General features: G+C 41.9%; 1 protein-coding gene across 1 annotated transcript in view; it reads right to left on the bottom strand.

Annotated features, from left to right (window-relative positions):
* Positions 1-1,034: 1,034 nt before the first annotated feature.
* LOC134390105 (IQ domain-containing protein F5-like) overlaps positions 1,035-19,228 on the bottom strand; it is a 34,364-nt gene continuing 16,170 nt past the window's right edge. Inside the window, exons 2-3 of the mRNA XM_063113399.1 lie at positions 2,538-2,669; positions 1,035-1,463 (exon numbers count right to left, since the gene is read on the bottom strand). Coding sequence (XP_062969469.1) covers positions 1,035-1,463; positions 2,538-2,669 — 561 coding nt within the window. The remainder of the gene's footprint in view (positions 1,464-2,537; positions 2,670-19,228) is intronic.

Raw genomic sequence — 19,228 nt, 5'->3', positions numbered from 1 at the left:
AGGGGAGGGCAAACAGCTTAGGACTGGCTAGTTTAAATAATGTGGCAGGCTCTAAGCCATAGGGGTGCTCCTTAGTTGTCTGGTTATCTTGGCCCACGATAGTCAAGGCAGAGAAGTATTCCCACCTGGGGTGTATGGGCCAGATAGAGGAGGTTTGGCTTGGATTGATTATTTGCATATATATAATACTTAACTTAAATATATATATATAATATTTAACTTCTTTAAGCTGATAATATTTAACTTAAATACATATAAATATATAACTTAGAGAGAAAGAGAACCACTATGTGTCAGGCACTGTCTTAGATCCTGGGGGCACAGCACTAACCAGAAAGCCCTGCTATCTTGGAGCCCACTTTCTAAGGAGGAAACAGGAAATAGACAACTAATGATGTAACATAACATCAGAGAGTGATGAAGACTTTGAAAGCACAAAAGCAGAGTCAGGAGCTGGAGAGGGCAGCGCTTGTGCAGAGACAAATCTGAATGAAGTGAGAACTCCATCTGGAACAAGAAACCTAGGAGAGCAGGCCGTAGGTGCAAAGATCTGAAATAGGAACACCCTTGGGTTATTTGATAAATGCAGAGGGTGACATGCAAGGGCCAGACCATGCAGGTTTATGTAGACCACAAGGAGGGCTTTTGAACTCATTCTAAATCCAATGGGAAGACATGGGAGGATTAAGAGCAAAGGATGGCACAGGTCTCCATATTGCACAACTACAGGGGTGTCGCTTACAGAAACCAGGACATGAGGGAGTCTCTCTCGAGTTGGCCGTCTTGGCAACCTGGCAACCCTAACACTCCCACATGTGGCAGACATTGCTAAGCAATCACAGGTCCTGCTCTTCCAGCAAGGGACGCTCAGACTCTTTCCCCACAGGACCCCAGACAACCCCTGCTGATTGTTCACAGCTGACTTGTGAGCTGTCTAGTATCTGCCATCATTTCCCCTGACCCTTTGCTGAGACAAGGACCTCCTGCATCATGTCTAACAGAGACCTGCTGACACATAGTCGGAGCAGACCTGGTCAGTTCTTTATTGGGAAGGGGATGCAGTCTGTAATTCGACATATCTGTGATCCCAGAAAGATGTCAAGCTGAAGTCTTAGGTGGGTTGCTGTGAGCTCATAGCTGCCTCGGAAAGGGCCGCGGGTATGACAATTATGCCAGCGCCAAGTGACCTGGATAATGCGGACAGCATTCAGCAAACGACAGTAACGCCGGCGGATGCGCCACATGCGTACCCAGGCCTGCAGCCTGCTGGCCGCCCATGTTTGCCGTGCGTAGGTATCCAGCGCCGCCCGCCGCTTCTTCGTCAGCAGCCTCGCCAGCGTCTGCCTCCACCAGCACTGAATGATCCACGCTCTGAGGGCTGCGTGCAGTAGCGTGCGGCGCACCAGCGTCCCGCGCCACCAGGCCTGGATCTTTGTGGCTGCCACTACCTTATTAGGCGGTGGCTTCGTTTGTGAGAAAGGGGAGATTGCAAGGAAAAGAAGACACAATCAGGAAACATTCCTCACCCTTCTCAGCCCCAGGTGTGCCAGGAAAGGTCCCCAATCCTGTAAGGTTCAGGAGCACTGGGCAGAGCCACAGCTGGACCCAGGAAGCCAGGTAGGCATCCTGCCTCTGCCACTCTCTGGTTAATGGACATGGTCACACCACCTTAACCTCTGAGCCTCAATGCCTCCATCTGAAAAATGGGAGGACACCTGTCTTAGCTACCTCGCCCAGGTTTCTGTGAACCTGGTGGCCAGTCTAGAGCAAGAACACTGTGATCTATGGGTCAAAGGGTTCCATGTTCCACATGGGCCTGACCACTTACCTGAGATCCATGACCTTTCTCTTCAGACCCCTCCCACCTGCCAGAGAAGTGGCATCTTTTGCTCACCCTGCCCTGTCATTCTTGACGCCAGCTCAGATCCACAACCTGCTCTCCCATCTGTCACATCACAGTATTAAAAGTTCCCTGCTCCACACAGGGGAGGTCTTTGGGGTCTTTCTCATCTATTTCTCACCTTCCCTTCTTTGGCTTCTCGCACCTTAAACTTCAGTTAATGCACACACACATGCGCACATGTGCACGTGCACAGACGCCCACGCAATTCTAGACTGAGATTCCCTTTACTCGGCCCTCACCACCCACTCCCAACCTTGCATGGCCTGGTTCTGCTTTCCATGATTTCTCTTCCCTACAACCGAGTCTCCATGTCTCAGTCACCACCTCTTCTCAGTCTGATAACGGAGTGGAGGAAGATAGACAAGGATGAATTTATCCCTATTCATTCCAGCTCTGGATATGGCAACCTTTTGTCCTGGATGACCTGGGACATTCCTTGGTTTATGATAGTTGTTCCCAAATGATAATAGCCCCACTTTATTTTCACAGATGTATCCTGGTTGGTAGAAGGAATTCCATGGTCATCCCATGCTATGGGTCACAGAGAAGACAATCATCACTGCTGGATAACATGGGTCAGAGATGTTGCTGGTTAAGGGGTCTCTCCCAACCTTGAGGGCCTGCAATAGCCTACCTTTGGTTTTGGTTTTGGGGGTGGAGGTTCTGGTGCCTTTGCCTTTGCCTTTTTCTTTTCCTTCTCCACCTTTTTCCACAATGTGGTTTCCTCAGTATCTTCAACTATGATTTCACATAGATGGCCATCTTTCTGCAATCAGAGTTAGAAGGGGAGAGGTGTGAGTAGGTTGTTCTTTATACAACTCAGTGCGAAGTCCACTGCATACACAACATTCTGGCTTGACCAGAGAACATAGACATAGGGATCATATGCTGATTAACTGAGAAAATCCAACTTCCCCTGCCCACACGTTTGGGTGGACTGGATTTCTCTTACACAACATCGAATGCCCATGACTTGGAGATAGATGGATCAAATCCCCTCAGATCTGCATCCCCCTAAATTGTCCATGGTTAGACACTAGATGGTTCTACCATACTCAGGTCTGTACTCCTCCAGCCACAAGTCTGGCAGGAGGAGGGGATGGAATGATGATGTCATAAGGGCACCTATGACTCAGGCACCAGGATGACTTTCAACAGTTGAGCGCTTTTTGTTGAAAATGTGGAAGGCTTGTCCATTCTCTTCTGCAGAAGTGGCCAGTGTTCGACTACAAAGGCAAGGCACTGGACATACTGCCTCATTGGCACAAAGGTGTATAAAATTCATCATCTTAGTATGGTTGATGAAAACATAAACTACAGGCCATTTTTTTTTGCATAGTACTTTTAAAATTGGTTATGAATATTCATGAGATACAAAGCTGATTGTCACCACTCATACCCAAGATGTGATGGCAAGATCCATATTGGCAGCATGCCCATTACTACAAATTGTGATTATACCCTGTGTCCCTCACCCAATTACCCCTGACCTCTCTCCCCATCCCCCTTTCCCCCACTCTACTTTGTATCCCTAGGTGTGCTCTCTCCCTCTGGAAGTCCAATACACCACTGTGATCTTTCTTTCCTTCCTTCTTTCTCTCTTAGCTCCCACTTATGAGTGAGTACATGTTGTATTTATCACTTCATGCTTTGCTTATTTCACTCAACATAAGTTTCTCCAAGCCCATCCGTGTTGTTGCAAATGAAAGAATTTCATTCTTTTTTATGGCAGAGTGGTATTCTATGGTGTATATATACCACAATTTCCTTATCCAATCATCTATTGATGGACATTTAGGTTGGTTTCATATCTTGGCTATTGTAAACAGAGCTGTGATGAACATGGGAATGTAGGTATCCCTTTGACATGATTTCCATTCCTTTGAGTATATACCCAGCAGTGGGATTGCTGGATCATATGGAAGATCTATCTGTAGTTGTTTGAGAAATCTCCATACTGTTTTCCATAGTGGTCATACTAATTTACAGTCCCACCAACAGTGTAGCAGCAGTCCCTTCTCTCCACACCCTCACCAGCATTTGTTATTCTCCATCTTTTTGATTATAGCCAGTCTAACTGGGGTGAGGTGATATCTCAGTGTGGTTTTAATTTGCATTTCCCTGATGACTAGTGATGTCGAGCATTTTTTCATGTACCTGTTGGCCATTGGTATGTCTTCCTTTGAAAAATGTCTATTTGGTTCCTTTGCCCATGTTTTGATTGGGTTATTTGTTTTTTTTACTGTGTAATTGCTTGAGTTCCTTGTATATTATGGATATTAAAACTTTGTCAGATGCATGGTTAGCAAAACTTTTCTCCCACCCTATAGCTTGTCATTTCACTCTGTTGATTGTTTCCTTTGCTGTGCAGAAGGTTTTGAGTTTTATAGAGTCCTATTTGTTTATTTTTTCTTTTGTTGCCTGTGCTTTTGGGCTCATGTTCATAAAGTCTGTGCCCAGACCTAGTTCCTGAAGTGTTTCATCTATATTTTTCCTTATTAATTTTACAGTTTAAGTTCTTATACTTAAGTCTTTAATCCATTTTGAGTTTATTTTAGTATATGGTGAGAGATGCATGTTTCATTCTTCTGCATATGGATATCCAATTTTCCCAGCACCACTTATTTATTGAAAGGCAATCTTTTCCCCAATGTAGGTGTTTTTGCCTTTGTCAAATATCAGATGGCTGTAAGCCTGAGGGGTGATTTCTGAGTTCTCTATTCTGTTCCACTGGTCCCAGTGTCTATTTTTATGCCAGTACCATGCTGTTTTGGTTACTATAGCTTTGTAGTATAATTTGAAGTCAGGTAGTGTTATGTCTCTGGCTTTATTTACTTATTTATTTTTGCTCAGTATTGCTTTGGCTATTTGGCATCTTTTGCTGTTCCATATGAATGTTAAGATTGTTTTTTCCATTTCTGTGAAGAATGTCATTGGTATTTTGATGGGGATTGCATTGAATCTGTAGAACACTTTGGTAGTATAGACATTTGCACAATGTTAATTCTTCCAATCCAAGAGCATGGAATGTTTTCCATCTTTTTGTGTCTTCTTTAATTTCTTTCAGTAGTGGTATGTAGTTCTCATTGTAGAGATCTTTCACATCCTTGGTTAAATTGGTTCTTAGGTATTTTATTTTATTTTTTTGTGACTGTGGTAAATGGGCTTACTTTCTTGATTTCTCTGTTAGTTCATTATTGGAGAATATGATGATTATGAAATGCAACTGATTTGGAGGCATTTATTTTGTATCCTGCAATGTTACTGAAATTATTAACCAGCTCTAGGAGTTTTTTGATAGAGTCTTTAGGTTTTTCTATATATAGTATCATGTCATCTGCAAATAAGGACAGTTTGACTTCATCTTTTCCAATCTGGATGCCCTTTTATTTCTTTCTCTTGTCTGATTGCTTTGGCTAGTACCTTCAGTACTATGTTAAATAGAAGTGGTGAGAGTGGGCATCCTTGTCTTGTCTTGTTCTTAAGGGAAAATACTTCAGCTTTTCCCCATTCAGAATGATACTGGCAGTGGGCTTGTCATAGATGGCTTTTACTGTGTTGAAATACTTTCCTTCTATACCTAATTTGTTGAGAGTCTTTATCATGAAGGGATGTTGAATTTTGTCAAATGCTTTTTCAGCATCTATTGAGATAATCATATGGTTTTTGTCCTTGAGTTTGGTGATGTGGTGTATCACATTTATTGACTTTCATATGTTGAGCCATCCTTGCATACCTGGGATGAATCCCACTTAATCATGGTGTATAATTTTTTTAATGTGTTGCTGTATTCTGATTGGTAATATTTTGTAGAGGATTTTTGCATCTATGTTCATCAAGGATATTGGCCTATAATTTTCTTTTTTTGTGGTGGCTTTATCTGGTTTTGGTATCAGAGTTATGTTGGCCTCATAGAATGAGTTTGGGACAGTGGCTTCAGTTTCATTTTTTTGGAATAGTTTGAGGAGAATTGGCATTAATTCCTCTTTAAACATTTGATAGAATTCAGCTGTAAAGCCATCTGGACCTGGGCTTTTCTTTGTTGGATGATTGCTGGTTACTGCTTCAATCTCATTGCTTGTTATTGGTCTGTTCAGGTTTTCTGTCTCTTCTTGATTCAGTCTGGGTAGTTTGTATGTGTCCAGAAACTTATCCATATCTTCCAGGTTTGCATATTTGTTGTCATCCAGATATTTATAATAGTCTCTAATGATTCTTCGTATTTCTGTGGTATCAGTTGTAATATCTCCCTTTTCATTTCTGGTTTTTGTTATTTGGGTCATCTCTCTTCTTCTTCTTTTTTTTTTTTTTTGTTAACCTAGCTAATGGTTTGTCTATTTTATTTATCTTCTTGAAAAACCAACTTTTTGTTTCATTGATCTTTTCTATTGTTTTTTGGGTCTCTATATCATTTAGCTCTAATCTTAATTATTTCTTTCCATCTACTACCTTTAGGATTAGATTGTTGTTGTTTTTCTAGTTCTTTGAGGTACAGTGTTAGGTCATTTACTTGAAGTCTTTCTGTTCTTTTGATGTAAGGGTTTATTGCAATAAATTTCCCTCTTAGTACTGCTTTTGCAGTATCCCACAGGTTTTGGTATGATGTGTCTTTATTTTCATTAGTTTCAAGAAATTTTTTGATTTCCTGTTTAATTTCTTCTTGGAACCATAGGTCATTCAGGAGCCTATTGTTTAGTTTCCATGTATTTATATAGTTTCCAGAATTTTGCTTGTTATTAATTTCCAGTTTTAGTTCATTGTGGTCTGAAAAGATACTTGGAATGATTTCATTTTTAAAAAATTTGCTGAGACTAGATTTGTGACCTAATATGTGGTCTATCCTGGAGAATGTTCCATGTACTGATGAGAAGAAAGTATATTTATTAGTTGTTAGGTGAAATGTTTTGTATATATCTGCCAGGTCCAGTAGAGACAATTTAAACATCCACCAATAGGGAATTCAATTGCATGGATTTCAGTTCATTCAAACAATAGAACCAAATAATTATGAGAAAGAAAGTGTTTACAGAAAAAATTTTAATAAAGTTAAACAAGAGGAGATTTACAAATGGCTAATAAGCACATGAAGAGATGCCAAACATCATTAATCATGAGGAAAATGAAAATGAGAACCAGAGTGAGACAGCCCTAGACATCCCAGGAATGGCTAAAATAAGAAATACTGACAATGCTAAATATTGGCAGGAATATAGAACTACTGGATCTCTCACACACTGCTGGTGGAAAGATGTGAATCAGTAGAAGCACTTTGGGAAATGGCTTGGCAGTTTTTAATAAAGTTAAACATGTATCGACCCTATAATTCAACAGTTCCACTCCTAGGTATTTCAGATGAACAATGAAAACCTGTCTTCAACATACACGTGCATGAATGTTCATAGCACTTTTTAAAAAAATAGGTCAAAACTGGAAACAACCCTATGCCCAACAACAGGTGACTAGACAAAGAATTAGTGGCATATTCATATAATGGAATAACACTCAGTAATAACAGTGAACACACTAATACACAGAATAATATAGATGAATCTCAGAAACATTATGCTAAATGAGGAAGCCAGACATAGAAGAGCACCTAATGCATGATTCCATTTATACAAAATTCTAAAAGAGGCAAAACGAATCTACAGGTAAGACATATCAAAACACAATTTACATCTAGGGTAGGGGTATAAGGGGTATTTCCTGAAAACACCACGAAGAAACAAAGAGAAATGTGCTCTCTCTTGCTGTGGGTGGTGGTTACTGGAGAATATAGAATTGTGAAAACTCATCCACCCATTCCTCCACCAATCTGGCACGTTCACTACCGCGGATCTCATTGCCCAGGAAATATTTCTGGGCAGTATAGGAAACTTTCTGGGTCATTGCACATGGGAATTTCTCTGCGGTTATTGACACCACAAGGAATGAGTTTGTTCTCTCTGCACTGACATGGAAGAGCGCAAGCGAAGCAAATCGAACTGAAGAACAATATGGCCCCTACCTGTATCTATATGCGTGTGTTATAAAGGCATTGTGAAAAGGGGATTCATGTAGATACACACAATAACAATTTAACAATGATTATCTTTATGAGGACAGTGGACTTGGGGAAACAGGGTGAACTCCCTCACTGAGGCTGAATCTTCTGTGTCTAGCTTATCAGCAGGGCACCATTTATCAGCCTCCTGCAAGGGCAGGATACACAGGGAACCCTTGAGGCCCCCATCTAAGGCTCACGTATCGTTGACTACTCTCTTGTCTTCTTCTGCTCTTGAGGGCTTCAAGCTCACAGTCAGGAGATGGGTCAGGAGTGGCCACTGCAGAAGCAAGGCCCCACCTGTGCCTGCTCTTGGTCACCGAAAACCCGCTTGGTGCCATAAGGTCAATGCTGAGCAGAAGGGTCACTGCTCAAGTCCAGGAGGCCAGCATGAGGCCCCGGTCCCCTCTAGAGTCACAGTCCCAGGGGTCACTGAGTAGTGCATTTGCAATGTGTAGGATGAATGTGGGGGAGGCTGGTGTGGGGCTGTGGGAGTATTCCGGGAAGAGGAGAAGGCCATTTATGGCTGAGCGTGTCAGTGTGAAGTTAATGGGACGACAAGTGTGGGGACGAGGAGGAGTAAGGAGGACAGGGAAGTGGTGGGGTGTGACAGGGTGCATGGGACGGGGAAGGCATAAGAAGCATCAGCTTGATGACAAAGTTGTTGGACGATCCCCAAATGCCAGGTTTGCAAGTCTGGATTTCTTTTAATTTGGATTACGGCCCAGTAATGCTGCATTGTTACTTTTCAGTTCCTTCAAGGAGAAATTTTAAAAATATTTTGATCAGCTTTTTCAGCTATCCTCAGCAAAAGGATTAATTCCAATGGCTTAGCAAATCATTGTCAGCAATGGAAACACACAAGGAGCAGTGGTGAACAGAGAAGTCAGAAAAGTTTATCCTGCTTTATCCTTCCCTGCTGTATCTTTATGCATCGATTTATTTTCAACTTCCCACCTCCTTTGGTTCACAAAATATGGGTGTGTCTGTGTTGATCCAGCAAGAAAGTCTTTGTATTTTAATAGATAAATACTACAAATTCACATTTATTTTGATTTTCGATATGCTTAGATATCACCATATTGTTTCATGGTTTTCATCTATCACACCTATTTTTTTTCTTTTTCTCTTTTGTTGTCTTTTGTTGAATTGGTTGAGATTTCTTTGGAATTTTATGCTTTGTACTATTTTGGAAGTGAGGCAGACTGCTAATTGCCTAGCCAGTATCCATTTTCCTAATTTTCTTAAGTAATGGGCCTGTGATTATTTGGGGTAGCAGTACGCCCAGAGTCTGGAGGGGAAGAAAAGGATGACTTTCATCAGCCTCCTTTGCAGCTAGGAGTGGTCATCTGACACTTGCTGGCCGATGAGATGCCAGCAGAAGTCACTGAGTAGGCTCTGGGCGAGCACTGCAGGCACTGCCTCAGGCTAGAATGGCCTTCTTGTCCTTTGCCATTACCCCTCTCACTTCGTTAAATGTACACATAATTGGAGGCGCTCTGGAGTCATATGGAGAATATGAGGACAAAGGTCCAATCACGAGTGTGTGAAAGTAGAGTGACAGAAGAAGCCTGGATACCAGGCAGGGATTGCCTACATGTAGGATAAAATTAATTCTCTCGTTAGTTTGAGCCACTGTTGGCTGTCTCTGTTACAGCAACCAAATGTAATTCCTAATTGATATAAAAATTATACACCTTATTATATTTCTAATGTACTTCAATGTTAATGTATTTTTTTTGTAATCTGTTAGCATCTGTAGCAAACCATTATCTATTACCTCCTCCTACATCAGGCAAGAACCTTTGTCCAATTCCTTTTCCTCCACCCATTCCTCCACCAATCTTGCAATTTGTTAGCATCTTGAATATTATTCATAAACTGATATTAAATTTTTAGTACTCAAATCTTATTTAGACTTTAGGATAAACTTTTCTGACTTCTCTGTTCATCATTGCTCCTTGTGTGTTTCCCCTATTAGTTTTCACTGTCGTGGAGCTCATTGCCCACTAAATATTTCGGGGCAGTATAAGAAACTTTCTGGGTCATTGCACATAAGAAATGTTCTTTTGTTTGCTGTTACACTTGGATATTATTAGGGGCGAGGTTATAATTCTGTGCTTCAAGAGAAAGCCAGGGGCATTGCTCCACTCTCTCTTTGTACCCAGTGTTGCTGCTGAGAAAGCTGAAGTCAATCTGATTTACTCCTTGGTATATTTTATTTCTTCTTTAAATATTTCAGTGTTTTATCTTCAGCAGTTGAGATTGTGCCACAACATGTTTTAGGTTCCATCTGTTTCCAGTCATCTTGGTGCATTTGGTACTGTCTTAAACTGTGATTTTTTTTCTAAAGAATCTCTTCAAACTAACATGCAGTTTCAACAAGGCCACAGGTGCAAGGCAATGGAAAATCAATCATATTTCTGTATATATGCAATGAACACGTGGATACCAAAATTAAAAATAAAATACCACTTATAATAGTTTATTACAATGAAACCGTTACTCGTAAATTTAACAAAGCATGTATAGAACTTTTACGGTGAGACAGTTGATTATTGTGGGAAGATGGTAGACTAGAGGTGCTCAGGGTACATTCCTCCTGAAGAAGACCTGAGCAGACCCACAGCCACCACCACTGCAGTCACCAGTACCATTGTCCTGTCTTAGGACTGTCACCCACTTTCCAACAGAGATTTGTCCTGCTTCCCGCTGCTTCTGCCACCACAGTCACTAGCAAGTACTCATGACCCCCCCATGCCTCCACCACACCAGGCACCTTGGTCAGAACGGCCACCCCAGCCATATGAAGAACCACCTGCCACCAGCCACTCAACTGCATTGACACAAGGAGGGTCAGGAGTGGAGGTGCCAGGAAGAGGTGAGTGAGTGCAGACTTGCATCCCAGTGGCCCAACCCAGAGGGAGAATTACTCTGCTTCCACAATTGTGCACTTGCAAGATGTGAATTATGTGCGCATCCCACACAACTACCTTGACCTGTAGAGAGACAAACATGGAGGCCTGGAGAGTGCAGAAATTCAGGATAACCAAATAGAGTAAAAAGGAAATTTCCCAGTCATCACCAACCCATGCCCCCCATGGGGGAAGCAAAGACCCAGGAAGAACCTCTGCCTATAGAAACAAGGAAAGGGAAACCCCACCCAGGGTCACTTACTCAATCTGAGGAGTTCCAGTATAACCCAGTGTACCTATCAGAGTAATGGGACACTTGCCAGGGTGCCAACAAGCCCACCCACAGTCACCCGCCCCAGCCAAAGAGTGACAGGGCACTAAGGCACTTCTCCCAAGAACTTAAGAGATTTCCCATGCCCTCAATGACCAAACACAGTGTCACTAACCTCAGCAAGGAACCACTAAGTGTCCCAGCACCTATGCCACAAAGGCACTCACACACAACTCTGACATTGAACACGGTCAAAGTGACTACATGGAGACTACATCACTGTGTCTACCCAGAACCAATAGTAACACACCCTACTTAATGGTCAATATAAAACACACCTACAGGAGGGAGTCTCTCCTCTCAAAAGCCACTTAAAAGTAGTAGAAGAAGCAACTGCTCTACCAGATGACCAGGCATCATTGCAGGGATACTAGAAACATGAAAACATAAGAAAATATGACACCACCAAAGGGATATAGTAATTATCAAATACCAGATGCTAAACAGCAGGAAACCTTTGAAATGACTGAAAAGGGATTCTGAGCAACAATCTTAAGGAAACTTGACTAGATAAAAGGAGACTCAGACAACAAAACAAAATGAGAAAAACTATTCAGAATATGAAGGAGGAAATTTACAAAGAGATGGAAACCTTAAGAAAAAGTGTAGCAGAACTCCTGGAACTGAAGGATTCTTTCAACAAAATAAAAAATGCAACTGAGAGCTTAAGCAGCAGGCTAGAGCAAAGAGAAAAAATAATTTCTGATCTCAAAGACATCCTTTTCAAAATAACCTGGTAGACAAAAAAATAAAATAAAGAATTTTTTAAAAAGTAAATAAAATCGAAGAGAACTAGCAGACAACCTTAAGTGCACAAACATCTGAATCATGGGTGTTCTGAAAGGGGAGGAGAAAGGAAAAAGCATGGAAAACCTATTCAATGAAGTAATAGCAGAAAATTTCCCAGGTATTGGGAGAGAAACTACTTTCAGACCAAAGAGGCTCAAAGATCCCCAAACAGATTCAATCCAAAAAGGTTCTCTCTGAGTCACATAATAGTTAAACTGGAAAAACTCAAAGACAAAGAGAGAATGCTAAAAACAGCAAGAGAAAAGTGTCAAGTCACCTACAAAGAGTTCCTATCAGACTAACAAGATTTCTCAGCAGAAACCCTGCAGGCCAGGAGAATGGGATGACATATTCAAAGTACTGAAAGGAAAAAATTGTGAGCCAAGAATACTATACCCAGCAAGGCTATCCTTCAGAAATAAAGGAGAAATAGTGTATTTCCCAGACAAAAACTGTGGTAGTTCACCACCACACAATTAGCCCTACAAGAAATCCTCAAAGGAGTCCTGCATCTGGAATCCAAAAAAACAATAATCACCACCATGAATACATGACAAAGAACAAAACCCATTGGTAGAACAGATATGCAAAGAGAAAGAGAAAAAACGATATCTTACCACCTCAAAAAAACCCCAATGAACACAGAAGACAATAAAAGCAAAAGAAAGGGAAAAAAGATATTCAAAAGAACAAAACAACAATTAATTAAATGCCAGGAGTAAGACAATAGCTTTCAATAATAACCCTAAATGTAAATGGACTGAATCCTCTACTTGAAAGACATAGGCTGGCTGATTTGATCAAAAAGCTAGACCCAACTATATACTGCTCACAAGAAACTCCCCTCACCTGTAAAGACTTACACAGACTAATAGTGAAGGGATGGGACAAGACATACCACACAAATGGAAACCAAAAACAAGCAGGAGTAGCTATTCCAATATCAGATAAAACAGGCTTTACACCAAAAACTGTAAAAAGAGACAAAGAAGGCCGTTATATAATTATAAAAAAGATCAATCCAGCAAGAAGACATAACAATCATAAACGTATACACACCCAACAGTGCAGCACCCAGATATGTAAAGCAAACAGTACTAGTCGTAAAGAGAGAGATAGACAATACAATAACAGTGGGAGACCTCAATACCCCTCTCTTAACATTGGACAGATCACCTAGACAAGAAATCAACAGAGAAAGACAAGTTTGTATGGTCAAAACTACAAAATACTACAAAAAAAAAAAAATGAGAGATAAATGGGAAGACATATCATGCTCATTGATTGGAAGACTGAACATTGTAAATATGCCAATTCTCCCCAAATTACAAAAATTTCCATATTTACATCTGCCCAGCAGAGGGGTCAGGGTCTTATGCAGCCTGGGGAGAGTGGAAGTCTAGGCTCCCCACTCTACCTTGGTTGGTGAGAATCGGGGTAGGGCTACAGATTTTTCTGTGGTGTTTGGCTGGTGTACAGTGGATATTCTCTGAATGCTTATCTTATTAGTCTGCCCTGTTTTGAGTGTTTTGGCCAGAGAGAACTTTTTGGTGTGAGGGCTTGTTTGTCTTTGCCCATTGATGTTTCCAGGTTTCCAACTTCTTCAGCTTCAAGTCTGGGACACGTGAGGTAAAAAGAAGTCCCAGAGAACTCACCCTGGGTGTCATTTCTTGGGTTCCAAAGTCACCAGCAAGTCTGCTTTCTTCTCTCCACCTTGCAGTCTTTTTTTTTTCTTTCATATATATAATGTTGAGGATTTTAAAATATTTAAAAAATTTTTCTTGGTGGCTGGCCAGTATGGGCATCTGAACCCCTGACCTTGGTGTTATAACACTGCACTCTAACCAATTGAGCTAACTGGCCAGTCCCTGTTTGGGTTTTTTAACTGGACACTGTGGGTTTTTTAAAGTCTGAATTGCCCAACTGAGAATAGTTTTTATTAGATTGAGCTCTATGCACTTGCCTTTTCCTTAAGGAATTAGCCTCATTTACTGCCTCAGCATTACTAAATGGTTACAGGGATGGAAGCCTCGACCAACTAGAGTAAAACCAATATCTCTGTACACCCTGTTCCCAGTTAGATTGTCCTAAGTCCAGGGAGAGCTCTGGAATGCCAGGAGAACTGGGCTGGGACTAATTGGTGGACCTCAAATATAAAAAAGGAGCCTCTGTCCTGATGGGCATCTTCGGCCTCACTCAGTTCCAGTTCTCTCAGTCGACTCTACAAATGACCTCTACCCACAGGTCCAGACCCACCTGGCAGCTGCTGGCATGGACTCAGATTTGTTGAAAGTGCATAGGCTGGGTGGATGTGAAGGAATCAGAGGCTTTCTGCCTCTCTTCCTGATACATGCTGTGTGACTCCAATGGCATGTGCCATGTACCTGGGAGTCTGTTTTGCCAAGTGGGGCACCCTCTTCCTTCCCATTTCCATCAGTCTCCAAACCAAAGCTATCAGATGTTTCCATAGCTTGTGTGCTCTCTCTTTGGAGTCTAATGTCATTTCATATTCTTATTTGGATTATTTATAGAGCAGAAAGAATGATTCACTTGAGCTCACTAAGTGCTTATCTTAATCCTTCGAAGCCCAGGTTTTAAACAGCCCCCATCACCTGGTTGGCACCTTCAAGAACTTATACAGAATTCCAGGCACAACCACTTTACAAAGCTAGACATTCCAAGAGCAGGCAAATCTCCCACCAGCTTCTCTCACTGCTTTGGTAGGAGGAAGAGGGAGCTCCTGAGAAGAGAGCCCCTTGAGGAACGAAGCCCAGGTAAAGACAACAGGTCCTGGGCTGAATCTTTGCAAACTGCAAAGGTGGTATTGGGCATCAGACTAGACCCTGAAACTGGAAATATACCATGCTGCTCTGGAGACCACCATTACTCCCTTCCTATACACACACTGAAGGGGCTAGGGGCTAGGGAAAGCCCATAAAGACCCCTGACCCCTGCATACCTCCTGACTGGTCCTTCCTTTCCTCATGCAGGGCCCATCATCGAAAGAATCTGGAGAGGGTCACAGACCTCAGACTTCTGGGATGGAGGTTCAGAGACGAACATCTCAGGGACACAGGGGGAGAGTAAGGGACCTTGGGCATGGAGGACAAAGCAGAGACTGTGAGAAATCTGAGGCAGGCCCAGCAGAGGGGGTGGCAGTCTGGGGAGGGGGAGAGGGAGCAATGCAGCTGCTTCTGAGGCTGTGGTAGGATTTAGAGGCTGTGTGCCCAAACCAATGACCTCCAATGGCAGAGCGACACCCCCACCTGCCCACCTTTCATCCTCCTCTGCTTGCTTACCCTCCCTCAGCCCCCCAGGCTGTCTCCTCCCCACCAGTCATGCCTGGTTCTCCCAGGAAGTGGCCAGCAGAGCGTAGGGAAGCCTCCATGTTCCACTCCAGGAGAGGGAGGTGGCAGGCTCAGCTGTTGCTCTTCAACTCCTGCTCTGGCCTTCTCAAGGGGCTGGCTCTGGCTGGCTGCCCCCCATGTGGCACAGAGTCTGTCCTTCTGTTGCTCAGCTGAGACACCCTGTTGTCCTGGCTCCCTGCCAAGCACTGTTCTGCCCTGAGGGTCCTGCCCAGCACATGCCTGTGCAATCCTGGCCTCCTCAGCTGGCCCTGGCTACAGCCAGACCCTCTGGTGCCCTACTCTGAATGGAGATGCCTAGGTAGGGGCTGCAGAAAAATAAAGTCCAATTTCTACATTCCCTGGGGAAACGGGTTAGAACGGTTTATTGGCATCCTAATCAGCCTGAGCCCTAAGGTCTCTTTTAGAGAGAAGGTCTAAGAGATCTACCATCAGGAGCAGTGGCCTAGCGTGACGTAGGCCAGGCCCTCATCTATGTGATAGATATCCCATACATGGCCGTCAGGTTGGCCACATCTGGGGGTTAGCAGGTTTTCCTATAGCCAGGCCTTTATGTCATGGCACTCTCTATTTCAAGTTCCATCTGGCTTGCTATGACTTTGCAAACTGGACAAACATGATAGAAAGTGAGGGAGGGCCTGTAAACATTGTGTGGGGTTCAGAATCTAACAGCATCTACAGCCACATTTAGCAGCTCAACGATGGGCCTTGTGGTAGGCTGATAAATGGGCCTCCAAAAGGTATTCACATCAAATCCCTGGGATCTGTGAATGTTACTTCAAGTGACAAAAAGTATGATTAACTTAAAAAATTTTGTGAGAAGGAGCTTATCCTAGATTATCTGGGTGGGACCTAAATGTAGTCTTATGTTTTCTTATAGGAGAGAGACAGAGGGACTTTTGAGAGAGAGATGCAGAAGAGAAGGCCATGTGAAATTTGGGGCAGAGGTAGTAGTGGTGCATCTCAAGCCAAGGAATGCTGGCAGCCACCAGAAGCTGAAAGAAGCAAGGAAAGAGATCTTCTCTGTAGCTTCTAGAGAAAGTATAGCTCTGTTGACACCTTGTGTTTTTTAAAAATTTGTTTGTTTTTAATGAAACATAATTGATTATATATTTGTGGAGTACAGAGTTGAATATCAATACCTGTGTGCAGTACATGATGATCAAATCAGGATAATTAGTATATTCATCATTATGAACTATAATCATTCTTTGTGTGTGAAGACACTTTAGTTTTGGACTCTAGCCTCCAAAGCCATAAGAGAACATGTTTCTGTTTTTTAAGCCACCAAGTTTGTGGTTATTTGTTACAGCAGCCACATAAACTAATACACTCTTTAACTGTCAAGTAAACCAATAAATTTCCTTTTTGGTGTCAAAGTCCATTTTCTGTCATTTGCAACCAAAAGAGTCTTAATTCAGACAAACATTTAAGAGAAGGGAGAGAGGCAAGAAAAAAGGATGGAATGTTATACAGGAGATGGACAGGAGAAGAGGGGAATTTTAAGGGTAGAGAAAAAGAGGACAATGAATTTCTGCCAGTGTGATGATGTGGACACTGTTGTGGAAAGGAAAAGACAGGTGGAGGCAGCACAGCAATGGAAATTTTATCCAGGCAGCTATGGTAGCAATATTAAGCTGCTATGGTCTGAATGTTTGTGTCTCTCCAAAATTCATATGCTGAAACTTAGTTTCCAATGCAGTAGTACTATGAGATGGGGACTTTGGGAGGTGGTTACGTGCCCTTATAAAAGAGGCTTAAGGGAGCCATTTTGCCTTCTGGCATGTGAGGACACAGTGTTCACCCCTTGTGAGGATGCAGCAACAAGGCGTCATTGATGAAGCAAAGAGCTAGACTCCAAAAAAAAAAAAAAAAAAAGAGCTAGACTCCACCACATACCTTGATCTTGGACTTCCCAGCCTCCACAACTGTGAGAAATACATTTCTGTTGTTTATGTATTCCCTGGTCTAAGGTATTTATATAGCAACATCAATGAATTAAAACAGGAGCTACTGTAATGATAAATTATGGATTAGGAACATTTATGATTTTGTCAACTGTGTTTGTGTAGGTAGGTGTTATGTGTAAGAGTGTCAACCTAAATAACAAACAGAGAGAGGCTCTGTAAAAGAGAACGATATTTATTCAGGAATAAGGCACTGCAGTGGGAATATACATGCCATGGTAAACTATGTGCATATTCAGGGAGGTAAAGGAAGACAAAGGGTTTTAAAGAAAAAATGATGAAGGATTACATAATTGTTTTGGGATAATTTTCCTTGGCTACAAGGATCAACAACAAGGGTGATGCCTGTCTGAAGTTGGACAGGGAGTTGCTGGGCAAATGTCCTAGCAGAAATATTTTTTTATTAAGGTTGTGATGGTATCCTTGCACGGTTGTGGCTTTGAAGAGTCCTTTGTGGTAGTTCTTGTTATCAGGAATACATGCATGAGAACTCCCAACTTAGTGGCCTTTCTCTGGCTTTATTTGTCAGGGTTTAAAATATATATATTTAAATATCTACTTGTACAAATTTGTGGGGTACAGTGTGTGGTTTCAATACATGCATATACTGTATATTGATTCACTTAGTATAGATGGCATAGCTTTGTACCTGTTAATCCACCACTTCCCCTCTCCCTGGCCCCCCTTCCCTTCCTGGCATCTGGTAACCATTACTCTACTCTTTACTTCTATGAGAACCTCTTTTTCTTTCTTTCTTTCTTTTTTTTTTTTTTTAAGATTCCACATATGAGTGAGATGATGCAGTATTTGTCTTTCCATACCTGGCTTACTTCACTTAACATCATGGTTTCCAGTTCCATCCATTTTGCTGCAAATGACAAAATTTCATTTTTTTAAATAGCCAAATAGTATTCCATTGTGTATGTTACCGAGACCCCAAAGGTCCATTTGCTTGCTGCTCAATGGCCAATAATTGAGAGACAAGTGTGGGTGTAAGAAAAGGTAGCCTTTAATCAGGAAGCCCAGCAGCCTGAGAAAATGGCAGACTTATGTCTCAAAGCCCATCTCCTCCTCTCCGAGGTTTGCCAAAGGGTTATGCAGAGGTCTGTGGTGGAAAGTTGATTCATAGTGATCAAGTGGGGACATGCAGGCATGCTTGAGTGTTTCACAAAATCATCAAGGAACTTTCCAGGTAGGAGTTGACTAGTGTCATACCTCATTCTCCATGGGTTCAGTTCTTGTTATTCTCCAGTAAGATCAGGTTAGGAAGCTAGTAAAGAATGGCTATCTGGGTTAATAATCTTTCTCTAATTATTTGTGTATGATGTAAGAGCAAGAGATATTGTTTTCTAGCAATTAGCTGCAGGCTATGTGGTTTGGGTTATAGAAGAGAACAAGTTTTTAAATACAAGGGTTTAACAAAATGGAGTCACTTCTGTTCAGGCTGTTACATGTATATATACCAGTTTTTTATTCATTCATCCATTGATGGGCATTTAGGTTGATTCCATCTCTTGGCTATTGTGAATAGTGTGCAATGAACATGGGAGTGCAGGTGTCTCTTCGGAATATTGATTTCATTTCCTTTGGGTTTATACCCAGTAGTGGGACTGCTGGGTTCTAAGGTAGTTCAATTTTTAATTCCACATTTGTTTCCCACAATGGTTGTACCAATTTACATTCCTACCAACAATGTAGGAGTTTTTCCTTTCTCCACACCCTTGCCAGCATTTGTTATTTTCTTTTTATTATTGTTGTTATTGTCTTTTTTATAATAACCATTCTAACTAGAGTAAGATGATATCTCATTGTGGTTTTAATTTGCATTTCCCTGATAATTAGTGATGTTGAGCATTTTTTCATGTGCCAGTTGGCCATTTGTTTGTCTTCTTTTGGGGAATGTCTGTTCAGGTCC

This window comes from Cynocephalus volans, chromosome 11 (genome assembly GCF_027409185.1).
Source record: "Cynocephalus volans isolate mCynVol1 chromosome 11, mCynVol1.pri, whole genome shotgun sequence".
NCBI classification, from domain to species: domain Eukaryota; kingdom Metazoa; phylum Chordata; class Mammalia; order Dermoptera; family Cynocephalidae; genus Cynocephalus; species Cynocephalus volans.
This window is presented reverse-complemented; position numbering and strand designations above follow the sequence as displayed.